General features: G+C 43.1%; 1 protein-coding gene across 1 annotated transcript in view; it reads right to left on the reverse strand.

Annotated features, from left to right (window-relative positions):
• FRY (FRY microtubule binding protein) overlaps window positions 1-17,525 on the reverse strand; it is a 331,149-nt gene that overhangs the window by 54,027 nt on the left and 259,597 nt on the right. The window contains 6 exon segments of the mRNA XM_042254804.2: window positions 1,036-1,234; window positions 2,644-2,829; window positions 4,147-4,250; window positions 4,801-4,951; window positions 9,136-9,218; window positions 16,734-16,824. Of these exon segments, the coding sequence (XP_042110738.1) occupies window positions 1,036-1,234; window positions 2,644-2,829; window positions 4,147-4,250; window positions 4,801-4,951; window positions 9,136-9,218; window positions 16,734-16,824 (814 nt within the window).

Raw genomic sequence — 17,525 nt, forward strand, 5'->3', positions numbered from 1 at the left:
GCAGAGACATTACTTTGTCCACAAAGGTCCGTCTAGTCAAGGCTATGGTTTTTCCAGTAGTCATGTACAGATGTGAGAGCTGGACTATAAAGAAAGCTGAGTGCTGAAGAATTGACACTTTTGAACTGTGGTGTTGGAGAAGACTCTTGAGAGTTCCTTTAACTGCAAGGAGATCCAACCAGTCCATCCTAAAGGAAATCAGTCCTGAATATTCAATGGAAGGAAGTTGCTGAAGCTGAAACTCCAATACTCTGGCCACCTGATGTGAACAGCTGACTCACTGGAAAAGACCCTGATGCTGGGAAAGACTGAGGGCAGGAGGAAAAGGGGGCGACAGAGGATGAGATGGTTGGATGGCATCACCAACTCAATGGACATGGGTTTGGGTAGACTCTGGCAGTTGGCGATGGACAGGGAGGCCTGATGTGCTGTGGTTCATGGGGTCTCAAAGAGTTAGACACGACTGAGTGACTAAACTGAACCGAACTACGAGAATGGAACCAAGAGCTAAATCATTCCTTGAAAGAACCATAAAATCTGAAAAAAACGGGATCACTCACAGTTTTCCTGACTTTGATCTATTATTAGTTGGATTCCTTTCCCATCGTGCGTCTGATTGTTTCTGGTTCCTGAATTCCATTTATAAGTGACTAGAGGAGCAGATAGGGGTCCCCCGTCTGCAGCTGCTACTAGGTTGACCATGGCTAATACTTTGGGTTTCCAGAGCAATGTTCTCTGCCAAGTCTTGGAACTCCTGGAGGCTGGTAGCTCTAATAGACAGTGAAAGTCATGCTTGCCTCCCGCCCGCATCTGCCACCTGCTCATTAGGCAGGAAATCTCTCCGCTCCTCCACTGTGACATCAGGGGAGTCGTAGACAGCACCTATTAGGGTCTGCCTTGTACACAGACGCCAGCAGATGCAATTCAGAAGAGAGGAGACTTCGTTAGAATTTTCATCTGCAGTTTTAAAGTGATGGCACTCTGCCAGAAGACTGACCCAAAAAACAGCAGCCCATCTCCTGACCCCTCCCTTACCTGGTCGTCAGAAACTCAATGAGCTTGTTTGCCTTCTCATCTGAGTCGGCAGCCGCGTCTGCATCTTCTCCCTCCTGGGTCATCTGTGGGAGGTTCCCACTACTGCCTCCCAGACTGATGCTGGATGAAGTGGAGCTGGAACTGAGCCCTGAGTCTGGCACCGGGGATGACTGATCCTCTCTCAGGAAGTCGAAGCCACCTGGTGGGAGACAAGGTCCAGGTGGAATGCACAGGCCACTTGCTGAACGAGGTCGGGAGGTGTGCATCAGGAAGTGTGCAGTTATTTAAATTTTTTGAAAAAAAAAAAAAAAAACCACTTGATTTTTGGCTATGGCTATGATTAAACAAGACTGGAACTCTTTCTTTGCTTACAGAATAGTTGCACTGCCGTGTAGACCAGTGTGATTTGGTAACAGATGGTGCTCTGCTATTTTCTACTTTGGTGTCTTTTTTTTTTTTCCCCCTTTTCTCCCTCAAGATACCACCTTTTATTTATCAGACTGGTTTAGTAATAGTAGGTGAGCAATACACACTCTTAAATACTGCGGGTTTAAATTAGTGCAACAATCTTGGAGAACAATTTGCAATATCAGTAAAAAAAAATTTAAAGACATCTATCTTTTGTTGTTCAACCCAATAACTACAAACTAAGAAATGTATCCTGGAGATACACTGATTAAAAGTACATCAAGGTATATGAGCCTAGAGGCTCATGGAGGCATTTCGTATATTGGCCAAGAAGCAAAACAGACACAAACCACAACAATTTCTCCAGGTGTGGATAAGAAACATATGAGTTAAGATATGTTGTTCAATGGGTACTATGCAGTACATAAAAAGAATGGCATGGAACCATTTGTGCTAAGATACAAAGATCTTCAAAATACCCAGGCTTCTGATTAAGCTCACTTAATCAGTCTTTTTCTGACAGACTTACCAAATCATTTGATGCTCTGGTGTTTTAACTGATGCTTTCTGCAAAAGAGGTGAGTGCGTGTGTCTGTGTGTGCCTGCTTTCACACACCCACTGACTGATGAATAGCTCTGTTACACATCTGTACCTAACTGTGCTGTAGGTAAATTATTCTTGGGTAATAGACGATTTAACTGTGTGACATGATACTATTGTTGAGGATAACAGCGATAAGTAGGTTATACACAATGTTTTGCATAAATGGGCCCAGAACTCTGAATGCGTATATTAATGTAATTAAGTCTCAAGGTACATAGGGAAATGTCTGGCGCCTTGGTGATACCTGGTCTCAGGATGCGGCAGGTGGTCACTGTTCTGCACACTCTCCTCCATGGGTGTTCCAGACTCATGCTCTCTCGGTCAATGGATATTAATTTTTTCATAACATATTTAATGCAAACAGCAATCACAGTAATAATTTTAAAAGTATATTTGCACATATTTACGAAGGAAGAAGGATTTAACATCAAGTAAAATAGTGCATGTTTACTGTACATGATGGTGCATATTTTATCCCTTAGAAAGCTGGGGCAAGGGTAGAAGCAGAGACATTGATGTGGGCTCCAGGGACACCCCCAGGTATCCTCAGACTTGTGACTCTGTCTCAGGCTCCCTGCCCCTCCTCCTTGTGTTACCTGTATAGAGGTACTCGGGTTGATAAGCTGGCTGAACGGTTAGAGTCTTGGCTTCGCCCATCTCTCGAGTCTGCAGGAGCACAGAAGCAATGGCATGGAAATTGCTGTTGCAAGAGAGGGCAATCAGGAGATGGAGAAGCAATTTTTTGCTATGTTCAAAGACTTCGGGCCGGTAATGGTCCAAACCTGGAACAAAACGGTGCAATCTCTTAATATAAACAAACCTTCAGCTCGTCTAGATTCCAGGGATGGCAAAGATTCCAAGATGCCCGGGAGGAACACGTTAGAGGAATGTTTAGTCTCCTTTGTTAGTTTGTTACCGACATAAAGAAATCAGGCTTAGGAAAAATCAAATGTTTTCTTCCTTAAAAAATGTTCTTATGAAATGCGGACAGACTGACTTTTCTTGACCTCTCTGTAGCATCTGACATGTTTAGCATTCCTCTTTCCTGAGATGTTCTCTTCCCTGTTACTAAAGGTTTCTAACTTTCTCTCTCTCTCGTCTCCCTGCCTGGCTGATTCCTCTTTCCATTTTTTTTTGCTCTGCACCTTGGGTATTTTAAAATCTCAGTGCTTAGCCGACCATGCTCTACATTCTTCCTCGCTATGCACTGACTGTGTCTCAAGGCTTTAAACTCATCATGGAGAACCAAAGCCCCTAAAAGAAGTCCAGCTTGTTTTGAATATCTCTATAGAAGTAGCAGTCACTAGTCCATTTTGTGGTCTTTTGACACACTATAATTTGTATCATTGGCTAATTAGTTGATATTTAAAATTCTTTGAGGATTTCTCTGTGGTTTCATGCTTGATTTCTTTCTGAATATTTGTTAAAGAACAGTTCTCTATGTTCTCCTTGCTGTTGGAGTTCTCTGGCGGTGTGTCTGCTTTCATCGTTGGTTTTGATTTCCTGTCTCATCCTGTTGTCTGCTTAGTCATCGTCAATCCAGACCTGCCCCCCCGCCCCGAGGCTGTGGTTCACCCATCCCTCTCCCCTCCCCCGTCCCCCCACTTGCTCTGGTCATGGCCGTGCTGTGGTCCACAGCATGTGTGCCCTTAGTCAGGTCTGTGCTTTGTCTTCATGTCTTATTAAATGGTGATTTTCCCCCATAGCAGTAAGTTGAATTGGTGTATCACTATGCAGTTACAGGAGAAGGCAATGGCAACCCACTCCAGTACTCTTGCCTGGAAAATCCCATGGACGGAGGAGCCTGGTGGGCTGCAGTCCATGGGGTCGCACAGGGTCGGACACGACTGAAGCAACTTAGCAGTAGCAGCATAGAAGTAGCACGGATAAAGTACCATTCTATATTATGGTGCCAGGACAACTTTAAACAATGACTGATCAACTGGAATTTTAGAGATGTCACAGAAAGGGCAGTGAAAAATGGAAGATATTAGGTATTTCAGAAAAGCAGGATGGCCACGTAAAAGGACAGCTCCCTGGGATGACTTGTGTAGGTTTCAGACTCTAGTGGCCAGAATTCCTCTGGGTCCCAGGCTTACCTAGGAAGACAGCATGGAGCAGCAGCGGGAGATGGAGAGCCCAGTCCTCTCTGACACTGTGGTCCACCACCATCTCAGTCATAAAGATGACAGCAACATTGCACCTGATCAATGAAAACGACGACGTCAACGCCATGTCCGAAGAGCACGGAAACAGACTGACAGGTCGCTGGGGCACAATCACGTCCAGCTCGTCAGTCTTGAAGAATTAGGTGAGACCCTGATTCCAGGGAAATGGAGTTGGCCTGATACAGCACAGAGCTCCACAAGGAGAAGAAACTTCACTTGAGCTAATTCACATAATGGGGACTCTACCGGTCACTTGAAAATAAGGGCTCAGGGATGAAGAGACTTGGAGGACAAGGGTTCTTTCGTTTAGCTGCTCACAATCGAAAAGGCGTAAGAGCATGAACACCCACACTAAGGGCACAGCAAGGAAAACTCCAAAGGGCTGCAAGGCAGCTTCGCACGCTGGTTAATGCTCGAGCAAAGTCAGTCAGTGTGCTGGGAGCTGCAGTTCAAGTCGCTTGTGTTCCCTCTGGTTTCAAACATCATTTCAATTGATGGGACCTGGAACAGGTTTCTCTTTTCATAGGACGAAAAATCCAGTCAGAGCTAAGCGATCACTCCCCTCTATCTGCACGTGCTACTCACCTGTGGAGCGGCCCCCGGGGGGTGATGGTCTCTGGGAGGTAGTCCACCAGGGGGGCCCAGCACCCTCCCGTGCAAGGCATGGGTAGGGGCTGCGGCTGTTTGGTCTCTGTGATAGTCAGAAGCCAGCCGGTGTAGGGAGAAATTGGGTCATCTGTAGTGTGAGAAAGACGAATGTGCTTCATTTACAGGGAGAAGCGGCTTGTTTTCCCAACTTGCCTTTTTAGAAAGCAACTTACAAATTAGTGCTTGTAAAAATAACTTCCTAACCATTCCATTTGGTGAGTATGAAATTATATGATCAAATGGGCTGGAATTACTTGATTAAGTTTCTTTCATTCCTTTATTTCTTGGATATCTAATTCATATTCATTACAGAGCGACTGAAAACATAGATACACAAGAAGAAAAACCCTGCATCACGTGAGTTGCCATCACTGTGACAACTCACTCCTTCTCTTGTCTCCTCCATCTCAGTAAAACGTGATTTCTTATTTTCAGTTCACTCAGGACGGGAGCCTGGGAATCCTCCCTGACTTCTCACACACACATATATATATATAATTTATTTTAATTGAAGGATAACTGCTTTACAGAATTATGTTGGCTTCTGCCAAACATCAACATGCATCAGCTATAGTTGCTTATATTTCTAATAACCATGATGATGGTGGTAGTGACAGTAGTAATGAAAATAATACCGTTGGAACTAACGGAGAGACAGCTTGGGCTTCCTTGGTGGCTCAGTGATAAAGAATCTGCCTGCAATGCAGGAGATGTGGGTTTAATCCCTGGGTTGGGAAGATCCTCTGGAGAAGGAATGGCAACCCACTGTAGTACTCTTGCCTGAAGAATCCCATGGACAGAGGAGCCTGGTAGGCTACAGTCCATGGGGTTGCAAAAGAGTCGGACACGACTTAGCAACTAACAACAGAGAGGGGTTACTTCATGTCAGGCAATGGTCTATATATTTCATGTAATAATAACCCAAGATAACCCAACGACAGGTACCTATTATCCCAATTTTGTAGAGGGGATGCTGAGGTTAAGTAACTTACCAGCAGCCGCATATTCAGTAAGCTCTCCCTCAAAACAAACCCAAGAGATGACCACTTCTCACCATCTCTATCACTGCCACCCTGGGCTGAGCCCTCACCATCTCTCACGGGAGGCAGAGCCTCCTACCGCCTCCCTGGCTCCATGCTTAACCCTCTGCAGTCTATTCTCAGCAGAGCAGCCAGAGTCATCCTCCTTTTTTAAAGATTTTTTTTTTTTAATGTAGACAATTTTTAAAGTCTTTATTGAATTTGTTACAATATCACTTCTGGTTTATGTTTCGGTTTTTTTTTTTTTTTCGGCCTGGAGGCATGTGGGATCTTAGCTCCCCAATCAGGGATTGAACCCACACCCCCTGCACTGGAAGGCGAAGAATTAACCACTAGACCACCAGGGAAGTCCCCAGAGCCAGCCTTTGAAAACAGAAGTCCATTCAGAGTCCCTTTCTCTGCGCACCCCTGGCTAGCAGCTCCCCTTTACACTCAAAATGAAATCCAGCATTCAATTCACACCAGGGCCTATAAGGCCTGACAAGACTTCCCTCCTGTTTCTTGGCTTATTTCCTATTTCGTGCCCTCTGCTCATTGCACCCCAGTCACCTTGCCTTTCTTTGCTGTTCTGTGACCATGCCAGACGCTGTCCACCAACTTTATAGACTAGGTCTGAATCTGTTTGCCTGTCCACTTTATCCAAGGAGATATTTTTTTTTTTAATTAAAAAATACTTTAAAGAGGCGGTACCTTTCTTTTTAGATAAACCCAGACTAGGAAGCACTGGGCCACGAGGTCTCTCCTGATCCCTTCTCATTCTTCTTGGCCCTGCTCATACCCTCAGGAATTCAGGCAGAAAATAGCTACTCCTGATATTTATCATACAGCCGGTCATAAGGTTTGGAACTGAGCCTGCAAACCTTTGCTTCTCTCATGGCATAGACTGTACCCATCCCTGGGTGGCTGGAACCAAAAATGCATCAGGCAGGATTGAGTTACCAAAGTTCTGAGGGTACTTATGCCCTACCGGATGGACCGCTTCATCTGGGACAGCTGAGGTCAATTCTGTTACTTGACAACTAGAAAAGGATCTTGGCATCTATTTTATGGACTTTCTATGATGAGGATCTGTTTGAGTGGCTTGATTCCCATTTTTCTTTGACTTGAGAAATTTAAGATTCGAGCTCTCAGCAACCCAACTACTTACTCTGAACTTTAATTTCCCTGGTTAATATCAGTAATCACGTGAAGAATATTACTGACACATCACTCAATCAAATTCAAGTACTATACCCAGTAAGATGCTGTTTATGCTGGGATGACAAATTTATAAGCATTTCTGGGTAAAACAGACTACTCTTTCTGCCTCATTTTCATTCACAGTAGTTTTTCTTTCCCTTTATACATACTTCTATTACTTTTTCTCTTTAACCCTAAAGCCAGTGACCTGAGTTTATATAATGATATAGTCGCTCATTTTGTTATAATTACCCTCTGAAAGTCGTTATTTTAAAATACATAAGGAATGTAAAGTTTCAATACCAGAGGGCTGTGAAGATGTATTTTCAAAATGATTATTAGTTACAGTGTTTTCTACCAATTTCTGTGTCCTGTGCCCAGAACAAAGAGATACACTTTGACGGAATCAACTGGTCAAAGTGCAACAAAATTCCTAATGTAAAATCCACAGTCATAGAATGTTATGCTTCGTTACAGCATGCCTGTCACATTCTGGGGAAGTCAGGATTCGACTGCCTAACATTTCCATGACTCAATTTTTCTGTCCTCAGAATTTTATGTTACCAAGTATTGAAGAGCAAGGAGACTGCTCTTGAACCAACAACTCCACCCCTCAGGTACTGCTCTCCTCATCTATCAAATCTGGTCCTGCCTAGAACTAATGCTCTATGCTCTTGAAATGCAACTGTTTGGTGTCTGGAAGGCCAAATACCCTGATGGGCACAGAAATGAGGGAAAATGCATAAGCTTCCCCTTCACCCCGACTTCATACTAACTGTTCTAGAAAAAGGTTTTATAGGGACACAGTTAAAACTTGGGCTTCCCAGGTGACCCTAGTGGTAAAGACTTTGCCTGCCAATGGAGAAGACGCAAGAGATGTGGGTTCACTCCCTGGGTCGGGAAGATCCCTTGGAGGAGGGGATGGTGACCCACTCCAATATTCTTGCCTGGGAAATCCCACGGACAGAGGAGCTTGGTGGGCTGCAGCCCATGGCAGTCACAAAGAGCCAGACGTGAGTGAGCACACGAGCACAGTTAGAATTCAACCTGAGCATGGCAGTACTACATGGACTTCAGACATTCCTCCCACTGACATTTGAATGGTGGAGAGTCGCCTATCTGTGCGCTAAGAAGTAAAACTGGAATGCAGTGTCATTAGAACTACTGGGTTGGCCAAAAAGCTTATTTGGGTTTTTCATAACATTGCACTGAAAAACCTGAACAAACTTTTTGGCCACCCTAAAACACGTACCTCTGACCATACTCTGCACATTTCCCACAAGAACAAAATAATTCAAAACTACCAGTACAAAACCTCCGTGCGCCAACGTACAAAATGGACCTAACTCATGAGATATCATATTATGATTTCCACCCGAACAAGTAAGTTCCAGAAGATAGTTTACCAACTGCCTTACACAGCTAATATGTCACTGGGAATGTTCTCTGTTTCCAGAATTCCTGTAACTTCTGAACAAGTAACTGAGACCACTCCCTGACCAATGACCAATAAGTGTACAACCTGTCTGAGACTTAAACAAAGTCAGTGAATGCATCGATCTTTCCAGTTTTTCCAGCTTCCCAAAGTACAGCGTGATTCCTGGGACAATCGTATCTCCCAGTCTGGCAAGGTTTTCACTCAGTCCCTGAGAAATTAAACATGAAAACAGATCTATCCTGGGTGAGCTGACTCACAAAGCTTAAAGGTTAAATCCACTCCCAAGACAGGCAGGAGAACTGCACAGAAAACTTTGTTTTCTAAAGAGACGATCTTGTACTAGCCTTTTGCCAAATGCATCACCCAGGAAAAGGGCCAAGAAGACAAAAACATGGTTTTAGGTAGTAGCTCAAAGTTTTCCTAATTCTGATTCATCCACTGTTTGGTTTGTGTTTACTTTGAAGAGACTGACTCTCTGCATGGCAGGATTAAATGGATACTTAATTATTTGCGGGCTTCTTTTTACTGATCAGAACAAGAATAATCAAAATACCAATTTTCCATTCACTAACCATTTGCCCTCCATCTGAAACCCCCCAGGCTGTTAGTGCTTACTTTTATCTTCATCGTATGAGCCTCCTGAGCTGTTGCTGTATCTTGACTCCAGACGCGTATGGGCTCTGATGACGTTACTAAACCTGCAAATACAAGAACAGCCATCGTGAGATATTGACACGCGTGTTATGTGCTGAGACACAAAAATACTATTATTTAGTGGTTGATGATGCTTTTCCTAAAAGAATACTGTAAACAGTGTACCCCACACAGTCCCTTTGTGCTTGAGCAGGCCAGTGGTCACGCCTGCTCAGGAGCACAAGTTCAAATCTTGAAAAGAAAAACATTTGAAGACTAATATGTGTGACTCCAACTAGAAAATTATAGCATCTGCTTGGAAAGAAGATGGGCATGATACTGAATAACACGAATCCTTGATCATGGGTAACCTGGCACACGGTAGAAATAATGGCTGAAAGATTGAATAAGTGAAATAAGACAAACCCAGAAATATACAAAAGTAGTTTCATAACAAATTTTGAATTTCACGAACTTTAATGTTTTCCTTAAAAGCTTTTTAGGAAAAGGCACAAGTGGAGGTGTAATACAACCAGAGGGCCTCTTTCTGTCCAGTCTTTCTGTGGCTTAAGAAGTAATCAAAAACAAACAAAACAAAAAAAGAGGTCAAAGGATAACTTTTAAAAGAGTGTTTATTTATTTGGCTGCATCTGGTCTTAGAGCATGTGGGATTTCTGCTGCACCATGAGGCATGGCACCTTTCACTGCGAGGCCTGGACTCTTTAGCCGTGGCACAAGGGGCTCTGGAGCGCGTGCGCTCAGTAGTTGCAGGGCACAGGCTTAGCTGTTCCACGGAATGTGGATCTTAGTTCACCAACCAGGGACTGAACCCACGTCTCCTGCACTGCAAGGCAGATTCTTAACGACTGGACCGCCAGGGAAGTCGTCGAAGTACAACAACTGCGTGTGCATTATCTCGTTTAATCTCACTCACTCACCTTTGAGATACACACCATTTACTCTGCCAAGGAGGAAACAGACAGCGTGAAGCGAAACAACTTGCCCGGTGTCAGCCAAGGAAGGTGACAGTTGGGACACTTTCAAGGCTGTGCTGCCTCTGAGAAGGGGGGACACTTGACCTCAGGCTGAGCTCTCGCGCCTTAGCTCGGTGACCCTGGGCAAGTTCTTTACCTCCTTGGGGACCCCATTTCCACACCTGCCTAAGTGGAATAATAATAACACTTCAACGTTTATTTTGTTGGGGCTGTTGTAGGAATCAAAAGGAAGGATGTGAGAAAGTTTCCGAAACTATGAGATGCCGTCTAACTATAAAGTATTAATTATTATACTCTTGGATTTCTAGAATGCCTGTTCAGGGTGCCAAAGACTTACAAATCAACAACATTTTTATCACCCAACGATCTAAAAAGTCAGGCAAGGGTGTGGCTGAGGGGAAATAAGGGTGAAATGGTACGTCTATTTATTTTACATAAAATGATACAAAGCGTGGTTTGTCTGTATTATTGACTAGGTTTTCTGTTGTGATTGATATCAGACCAACACTCTTATTTCCCTCTGAAAGTGGGACAAAGTGCAGGGTCCCAGCTGTCCTCATCAACGTAGGGAGAAAGAGGGGAATTTCAGGAAAAAGTGCTATTTCAGGACATGCCATTAAAATGCTACCTTGTCCCAGGTGTATAACCTCAGAACACTGCAACAGTGATGTGACTGCTGCATTCAGAAGTGTATCAACTATAAAGCCTCTGGTTCCATTCACTCTGTAGACATTTGCAGCAGCTTTTTTTTTTTTTTTTTTAAGTCGTGACAAGCAATCTTCCCTAGTAACGTTGTATTTCAAACATTCTTCATTCTCACATCTTTTGGGCTATTACTTTGTGAATCCACAACTTCTTTTATCAAAAGATAAAAGGCATCTGCTGAGTTTCATACAGATCAGACCCCGTAATTGTCTAAATCAGACTAGTCCTTAAACGAAATTGGAAAAGTGACCAACTTATTACCTTCTGAAGAAGTTCTACAATCATATTTATGCTGATAAATGCAAAGATATAAACAGCACATGCAGAACCCAGACAGCATTCAACAAGGAATAAAACCAGGGTGATGAAAGAATTCCACATCTGTAGATTCACAGTGGGCAGAAATCTGCTAGCAACTCAAGAACGGTGATTTATCTTGGTTTTACAATTGTGTTCAGGAAGGCTGGGCAGGGAAGAGCTATAGAATGGATGGCAATTCTTCTCTTTTCCTTTTAAGACAGATTTAAAGGATTTCTAGGAGGAGTTTATGAGGCCAAGATGAAGGGGAGGAGAAAGCCCCTTCCACACTTCTTATTCTGGAGAAGATCAAAACCATAGCACAGTGAAGTGGATGCTTGGCAAAAACAATATGTAAAAACTGGCTCCCAAGAGTAAAATCTGTTTCTTTGTTTTCCTGGTTGAAGAAACTAATTTTGGGTCTAGACCCTAGAAGAATTTCAAGGATTAAGCAGACTGAATAGTCTTTTAATATAAAAGTACATGTCTTAGAAATGTATCATAAAAATAACTCTGCTAAGACTGGGTTTCCCAGGTGGCTCACGGGGTAAAGAACCTCCCTGCAATGCAGGAGATGCAGTAAGTATGGGTTAAATTCCTGGGTGGGGAAGATCCCCTGGAGGAGGACATGCCACCCACTCCAGTATTCTTGCCCGGAGAATCCCATGGACAGAGGAGCCTGGTGGGCTGCAGCCCATCGGTCGCAAAGAGTCGGACACAACTGAAGCGACCGAGTGAGAGAAAAACTAGAAAGATGAAGTGTTCCCCTAAGTTTTCTCTTGCTGATTCTGCTCAAAATTAATACGTAAGCAACCTTCTGTGGATTGCTAATCTCTATTCCTGTATCAACACAGATCACCAGAAACTTATATAGCTAAAGTTTATTGCTTTTAGTTCCTTATGAACAATCCTTTCATGGCTTTTATTAAGGGTTGATGTATTAAAAATACTCAGAGGGCTTGTTTCTGCATATTTTACAAACTTATTTTAATTAAAAATATGTATTCACATTATGGTTTAACTGAAAAAACTACATGATAAATAGTTCTTAGAGCTTAAAGGTGCTTATTTAGTTGTTGTTTTTCAGTCGCTCAGTCATGTTCGACTCTTTGTGGCCGCATGGACTGCCAGGCTTTCCTGTTCTTCACCATCTCCCAGAGCTTGCTCAAACTCATGTCCATTAAGTCAGTGATGCCCTCCAACCATCTCGTCCTGTCATCCCCTTCTCCTCCTGCCCTCAATCTTTCCCAGCTGCACTGGGTCTTTTCCAGTGAGTCGGCTCTTCACATCAGGTGACCAAAGTACTGGAGCTTCAGCATCCGTTCTTCTAATGAATATTCAGGATCGATTTCTTTTAGGATTGACTGGTTTAATCTTCTTGCTGTCCAAGGGATTCTCAAGAATCTTCTTCAACACTACAGTTCAAAAGTGTGGCTCAGATGGTAAAAAATCCACCTGCAATGCAGGAGATCAGGGTTCAATCCCTGAGTTGGGAAGATCCTCTGGAGAAGGGAATGGCTACACATTCCAGTATTCTTGCTTGGAGAATTCCATGGAGAGAGGAGGCTGGTGGGCTACAGTCCATAAGGTGGTGAACAGCTGGACATGCGTGAGTGACTAACACACACACACACACACGCTTATTCTCTTACCCTGATTCCCTGTAGCTCAGATGGTAAAAGAATCTTCCTGCAATGCAGCAGACCTAGGTTTGATCCCTGGGTCAGGAAGATCCTCTGGAGAAGTAACTGGCAACCCATTACAGTGTTCTTGCCTGGAGAATCCCATGGACAGAGGAGCCTGACGGGCTACAGTCCACGGGGTTGCAAAGAGCTGGACACGACTGAGCAACTAACAATACTGGTTTTAATGGTTCTTTTATTATAAGCTATCTGGATTGTTTCTGTCAGTAGCTATGGTATTATTAAATATCTCTGAATTACATCAAAGAGCCACTGCTGCTGCTGCTCCCTCACGTCAGCTGTCAAGAACCTGGCCTCAGGACAGTGGCTTTGTACAAGCTCCACGGCGCCCCCTGCAGCCCAACCATGCAATCAAGCGACAGTCACAGCGCAGCCCCATCATCCGTGTTTCTGACCAATACCATCTCTGTAGACTTTTTGTCTAGAAGGACTGAAAAGAACAGGGTAAATATCTGTCTTCTGTAATGGGATCAGCAAGAGGGAGGGAGAAGGGGGCTGGAAGGTGTTTGGACAGCTCATCTACCTCTAGGGCTGTGACGTTTCTCCTATTTTCATTCATATGCTGAATAAATGTTTTAAAAGATGATTACTATGTGCAGCACAGTAGGGTAATCATTAAGGATAGAAATATGTCTAAGAGCCATATAATCTCTGTTTTCTAAGAATGAAAAGGTAATGGTTGAGACACAAACGTGTGTACAAGTACCCATAAATCAGCATGACAAAGCTTACAGGGAGGAAGGTGATAAGTAGACTGCAAAGAAAAATAAAGGTGCTTTTAGGCTGAGAGCACAGTCTACCATCAAAGAAAAGACAGATTATATTAGAGAAATAGTATAGGTGAAATATAGGGTTAATGTAATAATAGTATTCTGTGTGATAAAATATTAATATCAGTTCAGTTCAGTCACTCAGTCGTGTACAACTCTTTGTGACCCCATGAATCGCAGCACGCCAGGCCTCCCTGTCCATCACCAACTCCCGGAGTTCACTCAGACTCATGTCCATTGAGTCAGTGATGCCATCCAGCCATCTCATCTTCTGTCGTCCCCTTCCCCTTCTGCCCCCAATCCCTCCCAGCATCAGAGTTTTTTCCAATGAGTCAACTCTCTGCATGACGTGGCCAAAGTACTGGAGTTTCAGCTTTAGTATCATTCCTTCCAAAGAAATCCCAGGGCTGATCTCCTTCAGAATGGACTGGTTGGATCTCCTTGCAGTCCAAGGGACTCTCAAGAGTCTTCTCCAACACCACACTTCAAAAGCATCAATTCTTCAGTGCCCAGCTTTCTTCACAGTCCAACTCTCACATCCATACATGACCACTGGAAAAACCATAGCCTTGACTAGATGGACCTTTGTTGGCAAAGTAATGTCTCTGCTTTTCAATATGCTGTCTAGGTTGGTCATAACTTTTCTTCCAAGGAGTAAGCGTCTTTTAATTTCATGGCTGCAGTCACCATCTGCAGTGATTTTGGAGCCGAAAAAATAAAGTCTGACACTGTTTCCACTGTTTCCCCATCTATTTCCCATGAAGTGATGGGACCAGATGCCATGATCTTCGTTTTCTGAATGTTCAGCTTTAAGCCAACTTTTTCGCTCTCCTCTTTCATTTTCATCAAGAGGCTTTTTAGTTCCTCTTCACTTTCTGCCATAAGGGTGGTGTCATCTGCAGGTCTGAGGTTATTGACATTTCTCCCAGCAATCTTGATTCCAGCTTGTGCTTCTTCCAGCCCAGCGTTTCTCATGATGCACTCTGCATATAAGTTAAATAAATAGGGTAACAATATACAGCCTTGACGTACTCCTTTTCCTATTTGGAACCAGTCTGTTGTTCCATGTCCAGTTCTAACTGTTGCTTCCTGACCTGCATATCGGTGTGATCATATATATAATCAATTAATCTACCTATAGGTAGATAAACCAATATAGTCAATATGAGGGAATTAGATATGCATGACCATATAGGTAGCACTGGGCTTCCCAATGGCCAACAGGATACAGTGATAAAGCAGGAAAGCAGGAGATAAACAAGAAAGCCTCTTACAGATATTATCTGGTTGCAATGTTATAGTGATAACTGGCTTCTTCATTTTAAAGGCCACCACTAAAAATTTAGGCAGGACACTCATAACTCTGGTCCTAAAGGGGCCTTTGAAATGAGATAATAATACATGGAAATATATCACCATTCTACCCTTAGTATAATTAAGGTGAAAAATTCAGACTATACAACGAATGATAAAGAATGTTTTACTCCCACCAGAAGACAAAAATTTCTTTAGAGAAATATGTGATTTTTTTTTTCTTTTTACCATTAGGGAGTTTTCCAAAGAAGGTACCAGCAAATATAGATTAAAAAATAACATGTGAATTCATAATCTTGTACTGTCATTGATGTATAGACTATGAAAACCTTAATCGATTTCTGAGAAAGAAAAATGTTAGCAAACTATAATGGAAAAGGTCTGTCATTCATGAGCCACTGGGTCAGTGCCTTTGATCTGAAGGGAAACCCAGACATGAGCATTTTGCCTTAAGGCAGTGTGGCCAGCCAGTAATCAGCATGTTGAGGAATTTGCTGTGGCTGACTTCTTCGAGAAAGAACTTTCAGAACTCCAGCCCTGGGTGAGATAACTTCCACCTGTAGCCCCTGATGGGTTCGCATGTACACAATGAAATCACAAAGCATCCAGGGGCTTTTAAAGCTAAATGAATTACTTTCATTATGTGATCCCCTAAATTTTCTTCAGTACGAATCTGTATCTCATTTTTTTAAATTAAGTGAAAGGGTGCCCCATTACTTTTTACTAGAAAATACTTAGCCTTATAAGTTTTCAACATCATGAGAATCATCTTAATTTTTATTTTCAAATTTAAGTCCTGTTTATCTCTTTTGGTTTGTCTCTCTGTTCTTCACATTCAACTGCAGTAAATAGTGATCCAGATGGTGCTTACTTATGAATAGTTCCTCGGCAATGTGAAAGCAGAAATATGAACAAGAGAAAGGCTGGTGCATGGGGATGACCCAGAGAGATGTTATGGGGAGGGAGGTGGGAGGGGGGGTTCATGTTTGGGAACGCATGTAAGAATTGAAGATATTAAAATTTAAAAAATAAAAAGCTAAAAAAAATAAAAATAAAAAAAAAACAAACAAAAAACAAAACAAAAAAAAAAGAACTAAGGGGAAGGACATCAAGGTTTCTTTTAGACAGTGTTCTTAGTTAACCGGGCTTCCCTGGTGGCTCAGAGGTTAAAGCGTCTGCTTGCAATGTGGGAGACCTGGGTTCAGTCACTGGGTTGGGAAGATCTCCTGGAGAAGGAAATGGCAACCCACTCCAGTATTCTTGCCTGGAGAATCCCAGGGATAGAGGAGCCTGGTAGGCGACAGTCCACGGGGTTGCTAAGAGTCAGACACGACTGGGTGAGTTCACTTTCACTTAGTTAACCAATATGTGACAGAGTTAAAGGTAAAAGAAGAATGGTGATGTTTCATAGAACTTATCTCAAGACAACTACTCCAAGGAATTAGTCAAGAACCAGATTTGCAAATTTCACACGGCTATTCCCTCTAACTCCAGATGGACTGTGCCCACCAGCAGAATAAGGTGTGGTTGTTATTAAGCCCGGGGGTAAACAGGCTTCAGCCACTAGAACAACATCCCTCTTAATCTTTGCTCTGGCTTTGCTCAGGAAGAAATGGTTATCTTTAGGGATACACAGAGCTGTCTGAAAATCAATCTGTGTTTCTAAAAAAGAAAGGATTTGTGTATGTATGTGTATGAGTGTGTGAAATTTATGAAGCCTTGCAAATGTTACTAATGCTTTGCATAGACAATTGCTGAAAGTTAAGCTGCATGTTAAACCAAATTTATGCACCAACCTCTCATCAGATTCTTTCAGTATCTTGCTCTCCTCAGCGTCTGGAAAACTGTCCTGGCCGGCAACCACTGTATTGCTGCTGGAGGTGGTTCCTGTAGATGAGATTAAAGAACAGCTCAGAAAGAAATGCTTGTTGTGGGGGTCAAGCTCAAGCCTTAAGTGATTCCAGGAAAGGATTTCCTGTAAAATCCCCTGTTTGAAAGATTCCTTGCATCTTCTGCACAATCTCAGACACTCTGAATAACCTTCCAAGCCCACACCACTGAAGCGAAGAATCCAAGACATCTATTATAGTCAAACCAAATTCCTCAACTCTCTTACAAAGTGAGGCTACAACATTCCTGAAACCCTCTCTTCCTGGCTACTTAGGTAATGCGCTTATTTATAGTGGCCAGTCCTGCTGCTAGTGGCTCTAGCATTTCTGGTTCTAGGAGTTATGAAATGAATGTCAGAACATTCCAAATGCCTAGTGTTTCCGATCCCCAGGGCACCGCTTCTCTGTGAGATCACTGCTTGGGCACCAGGGTCTGGGGCACAAAGAGGGCATAAGAGACCAAGGCGTAAGAGGAGAGAGGTTTGGAGGCAATCATGGTGTTAAGGGCAGTGAAGGGAAGACAGCATCAAGGAGTTTGAGGAGTGTGGTATATATTTCATACAATGATGCTGAGAGGCCAACTGAAAAGTGGTAACACTGGTGGAGGGGGGCAGTTTAGTCAACCCTAGGAGAACATCGGCCAAGACAATCCCATTAGATACAAGAAGGAGGGTCCAGAAGTGAGATTCCTCCATGACT

The sequence above is a fragment of the Ovis aries genome, chromosome 10 (assembly GCF_016772045.2).
Source record: "Ovis aries strain OAR_USU_Benz2616 breed Rambouillet chromosome 10, ARS-UI_Ramb_v3.0, whole genome shotgun sequence".
Taxonomy (NCBI): Eukaryota; Metazoa; Chordata; class Mammalia; order Artiodactyla; family Bovidae; genus Ovis; species Ovis aries.